Source organism: Leishmania mexicana, chromosome 25 (assembly GCF_000234665.1).
Source record: "Leishmania mexicana MHOM/GT/2001/U1103 complete genome, chromosome 25".
NCBI classification, from domain to species: domain Eukaryota; phylum Euglenozoa; class Kinetoplastea; order Trypanosomatida; family Trypanosomatidae; genus Leishmania; species Leishmania mexicana.
The window spans coordinates 9,114-24,078 of NC_018329.1; the positions used below are offsets into that span (position 1 = coordinate 9,114).

The window sequence follows — 14,965 nt, forward strand, 5'->3', positions numbered from 1 at the left end:
AGTGCATCGGCCTTTTCCAGTGTGGCGACTCTTCTTCGCATTTGCGGTGTATGGACAATAAATGCGACTGCTCTACCGTGAAGGTGCGCAAAGACCATCCTGCAACTTGCGCTTGCACGCCTGCGCAACAGAGTGGCGCCGTAGTTCAGCGCAGGCGAAGGGAAGACCTCCGACAAAAAAATAACAAGTAAACCAAGAAACCGAAAGGCAGCCGTGGAGCCTTCATCACCGTCCGGTGCGTTGCTTTTTGATTCGGTGATGGCTCGTGCCTGCTGCGGTAGGCGACAGGGACCGCAAGGGCAGAAGGTACCCGTATACCTCTGCGAAGGACCTTTCACGCGCCGCTGCAAGAGGCCGACCGCATCACTTTGGAGCAGACGGATGCAAGTCGGTACCAGTTCTAGGTTGTCCAACTTGCGGAATGCGCGCGTCGCAACGGCCAGCGGGAGCGTGTGCGGCGCATCAGGCCCCACCAGAATGCTTAACGGGAGCGAACAGCAAAGTCCAGTAGCTTCATGTTGTACGGCTTGTAGTCGTAATGACAGCGAATATTCTCGCCGACTTCCCAGATGAATCTTCGCCTTTCCGTGTCGAGTACCCACATGTCGACAGGAATGGTTCCGTTAAAGGGTAGCGGTTTGTTCCCGATTTCTGGATAGAGTGTGACACTATCAGGGAACCACTTGGCACGGCGATATTGCAGGCGAAATGGTTGATGGTTCATACGTCCAAACTTCATGCTCTGGATGAAGTAGACAGTGCTCTTGAAGATGCCACGGTTCCTGGCCGCCTCATCGACTTTGAGGTTCGCGTTTTCATAGTGCACATACTTTCCCCGCTCGGAGAAGTACTTCTTGTAGCCTAGAGCCGCCATGCGCCACAGGTAGTCGTGATCTTCGCCGTAGGCTGGGTAGTAGTTCTCGTCAAAGAACCCTACGGTCGCAATGGCGAGTCGGGACAGCGCAAATGTGGCCATGAACTCCTTGTAGTCTGTGTAAAAGATGCCGTACGTGTCGGCAAACTGCTTCTTCATCTCTTGTGGGGGCATAGTCCGAATACGATACGGCAAAGAAGATGCCGTGATGATGGGGTAGCTGTTGCTGTGGAAAGCGAACCGCGGGTCTGGCACGTTTTCGAGCGTCCTGGCTTCGGCAATGACCTCTAGGTCGAGACTGCGAATGCGCTCCAGCTGACCTTCTGTCTTTTCCTTTGTCTGCGCGACAAACTCGGCGATGAGCCCCGGCGCAAAGCGGACGTCGGCATTGGTGATGAAGACCCACGGCACCTGGGCAACGGAAAAGCTGAGGGCGTGACGCAGGCCCTCGTTCACAGCGGCCGCGTAGCCGATGTTTTCTGGGTGGTGAATGATAAAGAGATTCTTGTCGACGTAGTGCCCCAGTTCCACGGCAAGGCGGTCGAGAAGCGAGCGCAGTGGGAGGAACATGCCGTTGTTGATAAACGTGATGTAAGTCATGGGGGCTGTAGTGTTGCAGAAGAGTTGCTTGATGTCCTGGTAATCCATCGTCACCGGTATCAGCACGTACGGAATTCGGGCTGGGTGTTCTTCCTTATATGAGAGACGCTCCGCGACGCAGTGGAAAAAATTCTCGTCACTAATAACTGCCTCACCTGGACGAGAGGTATCCACGAAGGTGTCTGTGCCCGAGCGATTATAAAAAATTATAAGCGGGACAAAGTAGCCCATGAGGAAGAGAAGCGTGTACAGGCCGATACGCACTAATTTCGCCATGCGCCGGCGGTAGTGAACCGAGCGAAGCGGCGCCATTTCTCTGTGATGCGCTCTCTGTTTCTACGAGGAGGCACTGGGCTCTCTAGGTAACGATAACCGGCGCGCGTCCTCGGGCCGCGGGATCGACTCGCTCCAGTGTTGCAGGGAAAGTTCGGTGGTATCTTGTAGCCGCAACACAAGGAGGGATGCAATGTACGCGAGAGAGGGAGGGAAAGAGGGGGAGGGGGGCAGAGGGGGACAAGGTGCGTGAAAGCAAAAAGGAATGCCATAGGGTGTGTTCCTGTGTGGTGCCTTCCGTAGTGTCACCAACAGCACCGGTGCGGCGTACAGGGTCGAGGAAACACGTGCTGCTATCACCCACCCACCCTCAAAAGTAGAACGAGCGGTAGGGCGACACCAACACAGAGAGAGAGAGAGAGGGACAAGCCAGGAAAGAGCGTACAGAAGTCGCGGTCTGGCCCGGCGCCGTGTGCCATCTCTCTTCTGCTTTCTATAGAAAGTGAATGATCACAAGGGTGACTGTCGAATCACGCTATGGACCTCTTCACCCAAGGACACACACACGTGTGATTGTGCGTGAGGTAGTCCTATCGGTCATTTTTCTTTCTTTTCTCGCGTGAAAAAGAACGGGCGGTGCCGTTTTGAAGTGTGTGCGTCGCCTGGGCACTTACACCCACTCCAGTTCTTCCGGTTTGATCGGACGGTCTAGCGGAATGACGCTACTTTTTCGCCGCTCCTTGTCACGCCGCAGGGCAAGCCGCATGTCCAGTGCGTCCTCGTCACTCCTGAACGGGCCTTTGGGGCCGTCGCCGCGGTAGTAATTGAGTACTGTCCGGTAGACAATGTAGCCCAGCCGATGGTACATGTCCTGTGCCACCTGGTTACTTTTGCGGACGAAGAGGTCCACAAAGTAGGCATCGTGCACGAGCTCGCTCATCTGCGCCAATTCGACCATGAGGGTCTCGCCGAGGGCGACACGCCGAAACGTTGGCGCCACGGACACGGCGGACACGTGTCCGTGATAGTCCTCTCCTTGTCCCTCTGCTTTCCCGAGCGTGTAGGCCATGGGAATACCGGTGGTTGGGTGGACGCACATGCGCTGGTACTCCGGCCAGTGTGTGACATACTCGCCATAGAAGGACGTATTGTACGTCTCTGTGAGTTGATCCAAATTTACAAAATTAAACTGCAGCGTGTCGCATAGCGTCATGCGGCGGTACGTGGTCATCGTACACGGGAGGGGGAGCGCCCTGCAGCAACACCGTCCCGTTAGCTTTTCACCGTGGTCGTTCCTTTCGAAAACGCAGGCACGAGAGGCGAGACACAAATGGCAAGAAGGGAGATGAAGAGAGGGGCAAGGGTACAGCACGTGCCAACGTGGTGGCATACAGCCGCTCGATTCATAGAGTTGTGGTGGTGGGAGAGAGACGGACACCGCTCCGACCTCTCGCTTCGCTGGCCCTTCCCGCGCTTTAGCCCTGCAGATTGGGGCGTGCACGCGCTGCCGTGTTCTGTTCTTCGTTGGCGTTCTTAACCTCACGGATGCCAAAGTTTGTGGGAGTTGTGTCCTTCCGGGTCGCTCAGTCCCCTGCCGCGTGCTTTGTGACGCGATGCTGCTCAAGTGCGCGGCGGTCGGTAAAGCACTTCACCGGCTGGCAGACGGTGCACACCAAGTTCGCTGCATCGTCGCCTGGAAGGGGAGATAAGTAGTGGAGGTGCTCTTCGTAAGCATCGCCGCTCTTGAAACGCAGTCCGCACACCTCGCAGTAACTGCTATCGCCGCCGTCCTGGATATCCAAGCCATCCAGAGCTTTCTCCAGGCGGTGACTTGCAGTCTCCACCACCTGCTCGTGCACACGCGCGTACAGCGTTGGCGCGGGTAGAGTCGCGTCACAGTGCCTCGCGAGCTGGTGCTGTCGCAGATCGGCGTCCGTCTCGAAGGTGCGAGCCGGCTGGCACTCGTTGCAGCGACATGCACAGGCCGCCTGCGTCTCGGCTGGTCGGCGTTGCTGAGCCTTTGCCCTCATCGCGGCGCCGTAGCCAGACAAGTAGCGCTCAAGCTTCTTGGCCTCTTTCGACGTGAGTGGGCGGCCAAGCATCAACGAGTCCAGGTGAGGCGGTAGCGGAGGTGCCTTCGGCGGCGCAAGAGCAGGAGAGGAGCACAACCGCCGCTCCGCCAAGCGCTGTGCTCGATACAGACGGATCCACGTAGAGCTGGGCAAGTACGGCATGAACGCCTGTGTGTGGTCCGCAGAAGGGTCGGAGGAGAAAGGCGCCATAGCAGCTGCTCCCACAACGCAGGCCACCAGCGTCGGATGGAGAAGCGGCAAAGGTTGCTGCGCAGAGCCGGCGGATCCGTTGACAGAGAAGTCGTCACCGCTCGAGAAGCACGGGCTTGTAGCGGTGGAGTCGCTGACTTCTGCCGTCGCGTCGGCGGCTTGGGGAGAATAGCCAAAGTTCGACTTTGCCACGCGCAACCATTCCACGCAGGTATAGCTGCAGGGTAATCCCTCATGGAGACGCGACTGGCGCTCCTGCTCCCACAGTGTCAATTCCGCGGAGAGGTCGCGCAGCACCTCGTGCAGCGCGTCTTGCGGGGCCACAAAGTAGTACTGCACCATGATACGAAACGGGAAGGCGGCGTGGCGCTGGTGACGGCGGTTTGTATACTCGGGAAAGTCGGCGGAGCGTATCGGCACAGCCGCGACGCATATGTAGCCGTTCCGCGCCGCGCATCCGAGCAAGTCCCACCGCTGCGCTTGATCATCGCAGAGAGTGACCACGATCTCCTGGGCAAAGTCCACTGTCGGTGTCCGCTTGTGCAGCTCGCTGGCGCTGCGGAAGAAGTGCGACAGCAGGGCGATATGTCGGTAGAGATCCTCGAATCCGATGTGGGGATTATTAAAGATGACAAGGTGAAAGGGGTGATCTCGCAGCGGGGCAGCGGCGGACGACAGCGACGTCGCGTTCACATCGCCGTAGTAGCCTACACGCACGCGCTGCTTCGCTGCAAAGTACGCGAGGAACCCCACCGCCTCCGGATACTTGCGCGACACCTCTGCCTCACTGTCAAAGGTGGTTGCCACCACCTCTACTACGATGCCGCGCCGCCGCTCGCTCGCTACCACCTCATTCTGCGTCGCACGGCGGACAACCGCGCTGCGGGACAGGCGTTTGACAAGCGCATAACTGAAGCTCAAATTTCCTTCACCAACGAGCAGAATGAACAGAGGATCTGGGAGCACATGTATTACTGAGCGCCTCTTGTGACTCCCGTCATCATGGCTGGCCTGTGGCATGCGACGTAGTGAGGTTGCAAGGCAGCGCAGAGGTGAGCACGAGCGGGTCGTCCGTCCACCTGAAGAGGACGCCGCACAAGAACAAAGTTCACAAAGACATGCATACGAGAATGTGAGACGATGTGCAGAAAGAGTGGTCGGATTGCGGCAATATCGTGGCTTCCTCATGAGCCGTGCCAGTGTAACAGCACAGCAAGCCAGCAGCGCCGCGAAACTGCGTCCTTTTGAGTTATGAGGAGAGAGAGAATCAGACAAACAAATGCAGAGCGCTTTGCACGGCGGTGCCTGTGCAGCAACTGCAGTACGTTGGTCCCTCTCCCTTAAGCATATCCTCACACGAACAAGTCGACAGCATCGCCCTGTTGTGCCGCTTTCCAGGGACTCCGTCGCTGTCACTTTCTTTGTTGGAGGTACGTCTCTTTTTCGTTTTCAGTTGGACGGATGACGGGAGGGAGAAGAAGAGACACACCAGAATATGCGTTGGTGCCCTGCCATCGACCCTTACGTGCCATTGCCGGCTTTCTCTCGGTGGGTCAGCCTCACACATGTAAAGAGAAATGACCGTCACACGACGAGGACGAGTCGGCCAGATAGCGTTGTGAGGGTGCCAAGATAATAAATAACAAGGAAAAAAATTGCAAAGCCAAAGGTATGAGACACAAGAGAAGAAGAACTCTGTGACATGGCAACACAAACGCTCCCGTTGCTCCTTTTCTGGGACACCTCATATATACATGTTACGTTTTTCCAAATTTGACCCTGTCGAAGTGGTAACTCGAGGGCTGCAGTGGACACTGGGGAAGGAAGACACCGTCGCCGCTGACTCCGCTGTTGGGCGCGTGCGCCGAGCTCTTCATCGGCGGCCGCATGTTCGCCATCGAGGAACCAGCAGGCGCTTGAAGATGCATGAGAGACAAGACAGACGCGTGCCTGGCGCGCTGTTCTGCGCGCATCTGGCGCCTCTCCTCCTCCAGTCTGTTGCGCCACTTGTTGTAGAGCACACCGACAAACGACACAAAGCCCTCGCCGTGGACGACGCGGTTCCGGAGAAGGTTTCGGGTGCGAATATTATTAGCGACGCGGTTCAAGAGCAAACGCACGTTGTGCTTGCAGTCCTGACGCGCTTTCTCACGTAGCTGCCGAACCGCAGCGCGGAGTGCCGCGTCCATGCCAGGGCCGCTGATCACCCGCGTGGCAATCGAAATGATGGGCACGATGTACTGACGCACAAAATCATCGAAGCTGCTTCCGCAGATGTACGCCGTTGCCTGCTTCACGTGCTCTCTCACACGCTCCTGCGCCTGTCGCCGGGCGACACCGAAGTCATACCGCAAGACCGTCGGCCGAAGTGATTCGATGTCCGGAGGAGGGGCGTGCCACCACAAAGGCGTGGGCGATACCATTGCTGTTGCGCTGAGACCTCCCACCCGCCCTCTGGGCTCCTGTGAGGTTCCGTGGTGGACGGCGCCGGGCAATTCCAGACCGAGAAGGTCGCGAGCCATCCAGTGCCAATCCAGGGGCGACGGCGGCAGTGGATGCAAGGCGCTACCAAGCATGCGTCGTCCATCACGCACAACCGGCTGACGCACACGCATCCCGTTGGCGTCGGCCCCTTCCCGCTTCTCCTCAGCATAGCCATGTTGGTCACCGCTGCAGCTTGCGGCAGGTGCGCTCCATCGGCTCACAGTGCCAAAGGTGCCTTTCGGATATGGCCGGCATAGCTTCAGAATGTCTTCTTCGAAAAACTGATGTGCCTGGAGGCCAGCACCGTCCCCTGTTGCCTCTGTCAACCAAGGGCGGCGTGACGGGGTCGCACCGGCAGCCTGGGAGGTGGCACCGGGGCTGTGCTCTCTGCCGTAACCGCCACACAGCGCGTGGGACTGCGGCGTCTCTCGAAGCATCTCCAGTGCCGCCAAGCGCAACTCGTGAGCAAGCCACTCCTCGTCCGTCGCCTTCTCAGAGAGGGGCCCAGGCTTGGCTGCATAGAAGTCACGAGGTTGTGCACCATAGTGCTTCTCTAGCAGGTATGCTGCTCGGGCAATAGCGGCCTCTTCTAGCGCCTGCTGCGCCGTAGCTTTCATCGTCAACATCGTCTCCTCCTCGGGCATGTTCTGGATATGCAGCTGCTGCTGCGCAAATAGCATGCTCAACAGGCCAAGCGCCTCCTGCACCTCCTTCCCAAACGCGGTCGCATCAAGAGTGAGTTGCTGCATTTGTTGACGCAGCCAGCCTGCCTGTAGGGCAAGGCCTCCCGCACGCACGGTACGGCGTCGACCTGCCGCCTCTTTCGATCCAGCCCACGAGCCACTGGTCACGGTACCGCCAGCAACTTGTCCACCCTCTTCTGTGAGGGGTAAAACAGGCGCAACGGCAGCATCTGCACCAGAAGCGGGCGGTTGAGGCTGTAGCACGTCGAGCGCCACGGTTGTGTTGCCAGTCGCGCTGCGGGCATACCCAGTAGATATCTGCGACGCAGACGGATGCAGCCAGGTCACTGACGTTCGCGCATGGAGTGCCGGTGAGGTTGAGTGCAACGGACGGCTCGGCGACGCGGAAAGCCCAGCTCCACCGCCGCCGTCGCGTGCACTACCCATAGGGCAGCCGTCCACCTCGCCACCGTCCTTATCGCCCTGCCCGATTGATGGGCGACTCTCTTGCACGAGATGCCGCAGCCGGACAGGTGCGGAGGACAAACTGGAGGATGCCCCGAGAGACAAGGCCTCAGTGTGTGCCTCGTTCACGATGGGAAGCGCGAGAGTGACGGTTTCGTGCTCGCCCGTGTGGGACGCGCTTTGGACCTGCTCACGCTGTTGTGCGTCATGATGCGTAGTGGCCGCTGCTCCCTGGTTAGCAGAGTGGGACTGGGCGGCCACTAGCCAGGCAACCCGCTCGCGCTCCCCTTCCATTTGCTGCCGAAACCACTGCACGTGCAGCAGCTCGCGCCGAAGGGCATTCGCACGGGAGAGCTCAGCGCATTGGAGCACAGCGCTTTTCAGCTGCGTCAGTGCCGCGGAGGAGGAGGAGGGAGCGGGCACTGCTGTGGTGGTTGCAGCGGCACGACCGCCTCCAGGCCCACGGGCTACGTCCCTCTTTGTCGACAGTGACGTCGACGCCGCTGTTGATGCATCGGGATGGTGTGAGACAACAGGAGCCGTGGTGGTAGCAGTCGTGAACGCAGTCTTTTTGGGTCGCGACCCGCGAGTCGACGAACGCGACTTGAGGACCTTCTTTCGCTCCTGCAGAGGCTCCCGTTGCTGCTCTGGGTTAGGGGCAGCATTCTGCAAAGACGTCACTGTCGTTGTTGGTGGCACCGCCATGGTAGCGCCCTCGAGCGTTACCGTTAAGACGCGCTTCTGAGCGGCGGCTGAGGAAGAGACGAGCCTCGGAAGTGCCGGAGCTGTAACCACGGACAGGGTTTTCAGACATGGCCGCGTTTCGGCGATGTCTTCGTACCTTGCGTAGGACACAATAACGTCACTGTCCACGGACGGTCCCCACTGCGCCCCTCCAAAGCCGCCGGGCCCCCGAACCATCTGCTGCGCCAGCTGTGCGTCTCGGTCGAGCATCTCCATGGCGCAGCTGACTTCTGCCTCCAAACGTCGCTTCCACAGCTCGACTTCGGACTTTGCGTCGACAATAGCCGCAGAAAGAGGGATGTTTTCTCGCAGCAGCTTGCGCCGGTAGGAGTCGTCTTCAATGTCCTGGTCCACGAGGTTCTCCTCCGTCACATCGGATGGCGGTGCTCTGTCCCATTCGTGAGGCGACTCACAGGGAGTAGCCGCCTCTTCGTCGAGGAACGCCTTGTGCGTGGGAGCTGCCCCAACAGCGCTTTCCTGGGCATTTAAGCGGCGTCGCAGCTGAGAGTTCTCCTGTTCCAATGACTTGTTCGCCTCAATCAGGAATCCGAAGTCTTTCTTGAGCACTGACGGCTCGTTCTCGCCGTGGAAGCCGCGGAGTTCGGCGCACTCTCGTTCGAGGTAGCGCAGCTGCAGTTTTGCTGTGCTGTTCTGGCTGTTCAGCTTTCGAATCTCGGTGTCCTTGAGGTGCAGCAGCTTCAGAACACCAGCGAGCTCCTTCTGCACCGCATCCAGGTTGAAGGAAAGGCACTGTACTCTTGCTGTTTTTTCCTGCAGTCCCTGACCGAGATTGTCAAGGCGGCTCTGCATTGCACACATTTCCCTCTTTTCTTGTGCCGTGTGTCGCGGTTTGCCGTACGCGTAGCGTTTCACAACCGCCTCTACCCTCTCCCAGGTATCCCAGTTGCCGAGCGCACCGTCGGCTGCATCGACGTTGGCGAAGAGCACATCATAAATGTCCTGCCGGTTGCTTTCATACATGGTGAAGTCCATCTGTCGCTTGCGACTGTCTATCTCCTCCCGTTGCCTCTGCAACTCCGCATAATCGGTGTACACCTGGTTCAGAAAGGCCTCACGCTGCTCGGCGCTGCTGCGGTGCGGCGTCATGAGCAACGGCAGCGTCGCAGCCGCGACTGCCGCCTCGACGCGGGCCAGGGCATCTCGTCCTGCGGCTTGCGAGGACACCGAAACCTCCATCTCGTTTTCTTTTTCGTATTCACAGAGCACCGATGAACCTTTCCGTTCACCTTGAGAGGAAGAAGACGTGCGTCAGTGCTGCGCTCGAAGCGTGAGAAGCTCAGCAGAGGGATGAGAGGGAGGGAAGCGGAGGGATGGCAGAAGAGAATGTGTCCGTGGTGCATAGGGGGAGAGGAGGAGTGGGAGAACATGGGCGGCGATGGCGACGGCGGCGCAGAGGCTTCCTCCCTCCCTCCTCCCCCACCCCTGCCATTTGCAAAGCAGAGCGGACAAAACCGAGAAAGAGGGGCGCTGCCGAGACTTACAAGCGCACTGGTCCCACCTATCCGAGACGGGAAAAGCACACGCCCTTAGCAGCCAAGAGCGACTCCTCAAACTGCCTGTTCACTGGAAGTGGCCACACTCCCCTCACGGGGTGAAGAAAGAATGTAGAGGAGCAGACAGAGTGTGCTGAGCAGACGGACAAACACCTGCACAGCAGGTTGTAAAAGCGGTAGGCTCGCTTTTGCCTCTTCCGTACACAAACACCCAAACAGAGCGAGAGCGTCTAAGCATCTATGAAGTCCCGAGCAGGAGGAGGGAGGTATCTAAAACGAGAAGGAATCAACAGGAAGGGACGCCCAGAGATAAGCGCAGACACACTCACAACACCACAGAACGAGGGCCGAGCAGGAGCACTCACTGAGCGGCGCCGAAGTTTTGCAGAGTAGCCGAGAACAACGGCACTTAGGAGCGCTGCAGGGAGTTGAGCTCGCGCCTTCGCTTGTCCACCAGTGTCGCCGCGACGGGTGGTGCAGGTAAAGCGGCGGCCGGCTCCCAGGCCGTCCTCGGCGGCCGAGATGCTATAGGAACGCGAGCCGGGCTTCTCTTGGTCGAGGGCTGCGGCGTGAGGGAGCGGAGAAGACGCAAAAGCGAATGGCACATTGCCACCTTTGCCGAGGCATACTTGCAGCGGCCGAATTGGGCACCCGAGATGCCATGCACCTCACCCGTCTCTGTGGCGAGGAGACGCACCGTTGCGGCACCAATATTTTTGTCACTGTGTTCCAGGATGAACCAGTCGTGTTTGCGAATCAGTGCCGCGGTGGCGGCGGGAAAGCGGTGGTAAAGAAACCGCAGAAAAAACGAGTAAGTGTGGGGATTGCCAGTCATGACGTCGCCCTCGCTCACCTGGTCCCAGTCGCGAAACCCGAGTTTTGACAGCTTCGCGTGCAAGAGAGAAAAGCTGGAAGCGAGCTCCATGAGTAGCGAGGGGGTCGAGGGATGAGCCTCACCAGCACTTGACAGAGATAGGGGTTTCTTTTTTCTCTTCGCTCCTGTCAAGGTGCACTTGCCACAAAAAAAAGAAGAGGAGAAGTGTAACGAAGAGCATAGTAGGTCGTTGCAGGAAGAGGGGAGCCTGATGAAGGCAAGCCGGCGGTTGTCGCAGAGAGACAGCGAATCCAATACTGCGCATCACGCGAAAACATACGTGTGCTCTTCGGCACAGCGTCAGATCAAACGGTTGTAAGCGACGCACATAAGAGAATTTGCGCGCCGCTACGAGACTGGTGGCCTTCACAGCATCCGAAAATCAATGGTGTCAAAGAGTCCACCCGGGCATCCATACCGCAAACAGTTACAACAGAGGGGGTCAGGAAGTGCGGCGTTGCATCGCAGCTGTGTTTTCGTGTTCTGTACGTGACAAACCGGCCCCGATGTCGGGAGGCAACAAGAAGCACAAAGCAAGTGAATTATTTTTCCTGAATCTAGAGGTAACTCCGACGGTAGTGTGCGGCAGGCCAAGAGGTACGATCACGTCCCGCCCTCCGCGGGTGTAGCACCCGTCGCCTTAACGGCGCAGAATGATGTTTACAAGTGTCTCGCGGCCGTAGGGGACGTAAGACAGGGAGTACCACACCAAGGCGGAGTACTGCAGGACACCGCACAGGAAACACAGCAAGACTGACTTGAAGATGACAGCTACAAAGAAGGCGAAAAGCATAGAGCCAATGTAGAGCACTGTGGCATTGAAGCGGTACTCGTCGAACATGTACGCAAGCTGCGCTGAGGGACCCATGAGGACGATGGTGCTTAGCATGGAGAGAAAGCTACCAAGGGAGGATAGCATGCTGTACTTCCAGTAGGACCTCATCCCGAGAGCAAACCAGCTCATCAGCGTCGAAAAGACGGCTAGCGACATGAGAACACAGAAGCCTTCAACCCGCTGCGTCCACGTGAGGTCCTTGAAAAACTGGTCATTGTCATTCAACGGCGCAGTCGCTGCCTCGTTGATCTCCACCGCAGACATGACTTGTTACTTTGCAGGTTCAACTTGTGGTGACTTGTTCTGCGTCGCGCAGCCTTTCCTTAGTGTGGGAATGTGGGCGCGCGGTACACGTAAAAGCAAAAGAGAAACGCGCGGGGAACGAGTGATGGACGGAACCGGAGGAAGAGAGAAGCAATCCAGCCTGAACGTGGAAGGGCTGAGCGGGCGAATATGTGTAGCGCGTACACCGAGCACACGCGGTTGTGATGTGCGCAAGTTTGCGGGCCCGTGAGAAACAACAAAAGGGAGAGAAAGCACGGGAGACAAAGTGGAGAGAGGGGCAAGCAGCGGAGGGGGACGGGAGGGGGAGCAAACGGATGGAAAATACGCTTTTGGCGAAAAGGCGGCTGAGCCTCTCTTCTTGCGTTCTGATGGTGGCGCGGGCAATGGCGAGTGCTACCACAAGAAGAAGCGACAGTCTTTCGTGCGTCGGTCATCGCTCTTGGCTCTTTCGCTCTCTTTTGGTGTGTACCCGAGCAGCATACCTTTCTTCTGAAGTTTATTGTTTTTTTTGTTGTTGGTATACAAGCGCATCCACGAAACCGTATGACGAAAGAGCGAAGCACAGCAGCAAGCCCGCCACTAGCCAGCCAGTGCGCCGTGCGGTAAGCGGCCACTACCTTATGTACATGGTAGTGAGTGCACTTCTGCACTCGATGGCAGGGTTAGTGACCGCATGAATGCCCCACGCTCGCCGTGCTCCTCTCCGGCAACGAGATCAAGTGAGGTGAGACAGTTCACGGTAGCCACAAGGGAGTACGACTAACACATTGCTTGTGCTCCCATGCAACGTCAATACACCGTTCAGGAAAGTCCTTCAGATGCCCATTGTCCTCAATTACGAGCGTTAGGGGCCAGTTCTGGTACTCGAGGAAGCCATTGAAACTACGTCCGCCCTCGACACGAGCACCCTCTGTAATGGTGAGTGTGACAAACGTGGGGGACTCTGGTGCCTCTGCTGTAGGCATGGAGAACAGCACGTTGAACGTATTGGCCTCGGTGGGATGCGGGGCAACGGTGACGTTGAAGTGTATAGAGCTTGACGCGAACGCCTTCGCGATAAGCTGCAGCTCTCTTGCCGCCTGCACCTCCATGTTGTTAATAAGCACCTGTTTTTCTTTTCGGTGCCGTAAAGAAGGCAGTCGATGAGAGGCACCGCAACACACCTCCAAAACAAAATGGCTGGCAATACTCCGTTCCTTTAAAGCGAGGAGCTTGTGCGCAGCGCACTGAGGTGCATGTGGACGAGAACGAAGCAGCAGAGAGAGTGACGCGGCAAAAAAAAAAATAACGAGAGGAGGGTGCATCCATCGAGGAAGGGTCACGCGCCGCGGTCGCACACACTTTGAAACAGGAACGGGCTATCCTTCCAGACGTCACTGCCAGGCAATCAAGGGTGCAGGTGTAAAGCCATGACGGGTGAATCATACGCACATGTCCGCCATACGTGCCCAACTGATGTTCCACAAGTACGCGCCTGTTGCCGCATTGCGCCACTGAGGAGAACAAACGTTGCCGCACCCGCTTCTCCGCAGTGGAGGGGGGGGGGGGCATTGTCCTAGGAGGTGTTTTTTGGTGTTTTGAGGCAGGGTGACGTACGCATAACGACAGCCCGACTCCTTGAGCTGACCATTGAAGGACAGAAAGAAAGCGGACACCGAAACACACACGCATGCACACCCGTCCGAACCCGCATGCACGGAAAGACATGAAGCAGTTACAAAGCAGATGGGGCGAGAGAAGGAAACGGCAGTGGCCGGTTCATAGAGAACACAACTTGCAAGCAAGCTCATGCAGGCATCTCCGTGTGGGGCTCACCGGCGTCACACTGGTTCGAGTTGATCGTTTTCGGATGCTATTGTTCTGCCTTGGAAAGGAGAGAAGGGGAGGGGCCAAGCGTCCACCCATGCTGCGGCTTCAGCCTCTGCCGCACCGCTCCGCGAGCCTTGAGCGCCCAGTCGAGACGCCGCCGATCCGCTGCCGCAAGTGTGTGGGCCACGAGACGACCAACGACTATAGTCTCTAGTGGTGAGGCGTGTTCTTCGCCCAGAAGCAATCCAGTAAAGAGGACGCTCTCACTTCCAAACTCCCTCCCGGCGAGCTGCAGGAGCTGTGCAAGGGTCCTGCTCCGATCAACGTAGGCGCCGTCGAGGTAGAGCGTCGAGGAGACGAAGCCGCTGGTGAGCAGTTCCTCAAAGACGTAGGCCGCTTGTGGGGCAAACGGGTGCTGTGTCTCCACGCAGAGGCACACACTCCGTAGAAAGGGCACGAGCAGCGGACACTGCATGCCAAGCGCACGAGCACACGGCACCGGCGACCGCTCCGACTCATCGTGCCAATGAAGGAGGCTCTGCAGCACGAAAGCCAAGCGCTGCTGTCTCTCAGCGCCAAATCGCAAGCGTGCTGTCGACTGCAGAAACAAACTCTTCGGCGACATCAGCATTGACCCTGGGCTATCCAGCAGATCACGCTCGCTCAGCTCCCCGGCACGGTGCAGAATGTTCGGGAAATCGAACATGCAGTAGCTGAAGACGAAAGTGTCGAACAATGCCAGAAAGAATGCCGCTGTCTCAGCTGGGCGTGCGAGGGGTGGAGGTGTTTCATCTGAGGGGAGGAGGGTCGGCACCCAATCTGTCTCCGCTTTCTGTTGCCCGCTTCTCCTTCGAACAAAGGTTTGCATCTCAGTGGGTCGCAAAAAGCCCGCGCTCGCCTTGTGCCTCTGAAGAGGAGCTGTGATACCTCGCCGCATGTCCATGATGCCATAACTCGCACGTGCTATCGACGCTACCACCTAAGCAAAGTGCGAGCAGGAGAGTGTCGTACAAATACAGGGAAACAGAGACAGACGCACGTCGGCGACGCAAATACGAGGAGACGCGATCGAAAAGGGTGAGACGACAGTACCAGTGCCGCCAATCACCCCGTGCCGAACAGCGTCTGGTGTTTCCCTTTTTCAAGGGAAGAGGAACTTAGCGGTCCACGGAAGATCAGTCGAGGGAGGGCGCGAACCGCATGCACCACCGCACCAAGCGCGAACACCACTACCCAGCGGACG

General features: G+C 58.0%; 7 protein-coding genes across 7 annotated transcripts; all 7 read right to left on the reverse strand.

Annotated features, from left to right (window-relative positions):
- Window positions 1–481: 481 nt before the first annotated feature.
- On the reverse strand, window positions 482–1,786 carry LMXM_25_0010 (beta galactofuranosyl transferase; the record flags this gene model as incomplete). Its single annotated transcript, XM_003876004.1, has 1 exon — window positions 482–1,786. The coding sequence occupies one exon, from the start codon at window positions 1,784–1,786 to the stop codon at window positions 482–484; it is 1,305 nt and encodes a 434-aa protein (XP_003876053.1).
- A 631-nt stretch (window positions 1,787–2,417) lies between these two features.
- LMXM_25_0020 (putative n-terminal acetyltransferase complex ard1 subunit homolog) lies at window positions 2,418–3,137 on the reverse strand (the record flags this gene model as incomplete). Its single annotated transcript, XM_003876005.1, has 1 exon — window positions 2,418–3,137. The coding sequence occupies one exon, from the start codon at window positions 3,135–3,137 to the stop codon at window positions 2,418–2,420; it is 720 nt and encodes a 239-aa protein (XP_003876054.1).
- A 193-nt stretch (window positions 3,138–3,330) lies between these two features.
- On the reverse strand, window positions 3,331–5,049 carry LMXM_25_0030 (hypothetical protein, unknown function; the record flags this gene model as incomplete). Its single annotated transcript, XM_003876006.1, has 1 exon — window positions 3,331–5,049. One exon carries the CDS (start codon window positions 5,047–5,049, stop codon window positions 3,331–3,333), a length of 1,719 nt encoding a protein of 572 aa, XP_003876055.1.
- Window positions 5,050–5,786: 737 nt separating this feature from the next.
- On the reverse strand, window positions 5,787–9,602 carry LMXM_25_0040 (conserved hypothetical protein; the record flags this gene model as incomplete). The annotated part of the gene is made up of 1 exon (XM_003876007.1): window positions 5,787–9,602. The coding sequence occupies one exon, from the start codon at window positions 9,600–9,602 to the stop codon at window positions 5,787–5,789; it is 3,816 nt and encodes a 1,271-aa protein (XP_003876056.1).
- A 726-nt stretch (window positions 9,603–10,328) lies between these two features.
- On the reverse strand, window positions 10,329–10,844 carry LMXM_25_0050 (conserved hypothetical protein; the record flags this gene model as incomplete). Its single annotated transcript, XM_003876008.1, has 1 exon — window positions 10,329–10,844. One exon carries the CDS (start codon window positions 10,842–10,844, stop codon window positions 10,329–10,331), a length of 516 nt encoding a protein of 171 aa, XP_003876057.1.
- A 589-nt stretch (window positions 10,845–11,433) lies between these two features.
- Window positions 11,434–11,892, reverse strand: LMXM_25_0060 (conserved hypothetical protein; the record flags this gene model as incomplete). The annotated part of the gene is made up of 1 exon (XM_003876009.1): window positions 11,434–11,892. One exon carries the CDS (start codon window positions 11,890–11,892, stop codon window positions 11,434–11,436), a length of 459 nt encoding a protein of 152 aa, XP_003876058.1.
- A 1,873-nt stretch (window positions 11,893–13,765) lies between these two features.
- LMXM_25_0070 (conserved hypothetical protein) lies at window positions 13,766–14,659 on the reverse strand (the record flags this gene model as incomplete). The annotated part of the gene is made up of 1 exon (XM_003876010.1): window positions 13,766–14,659. The coding sequence occupies one exon, from the start codon at window positions 14,657–14,659 to the stop codon at window positions 13,766–13,768; it is 894 nt and encodes a 297-aa protein (XP_003876059.1).
- Window positions 14,660–14,965: the final 306 nt, after the last annotated feature.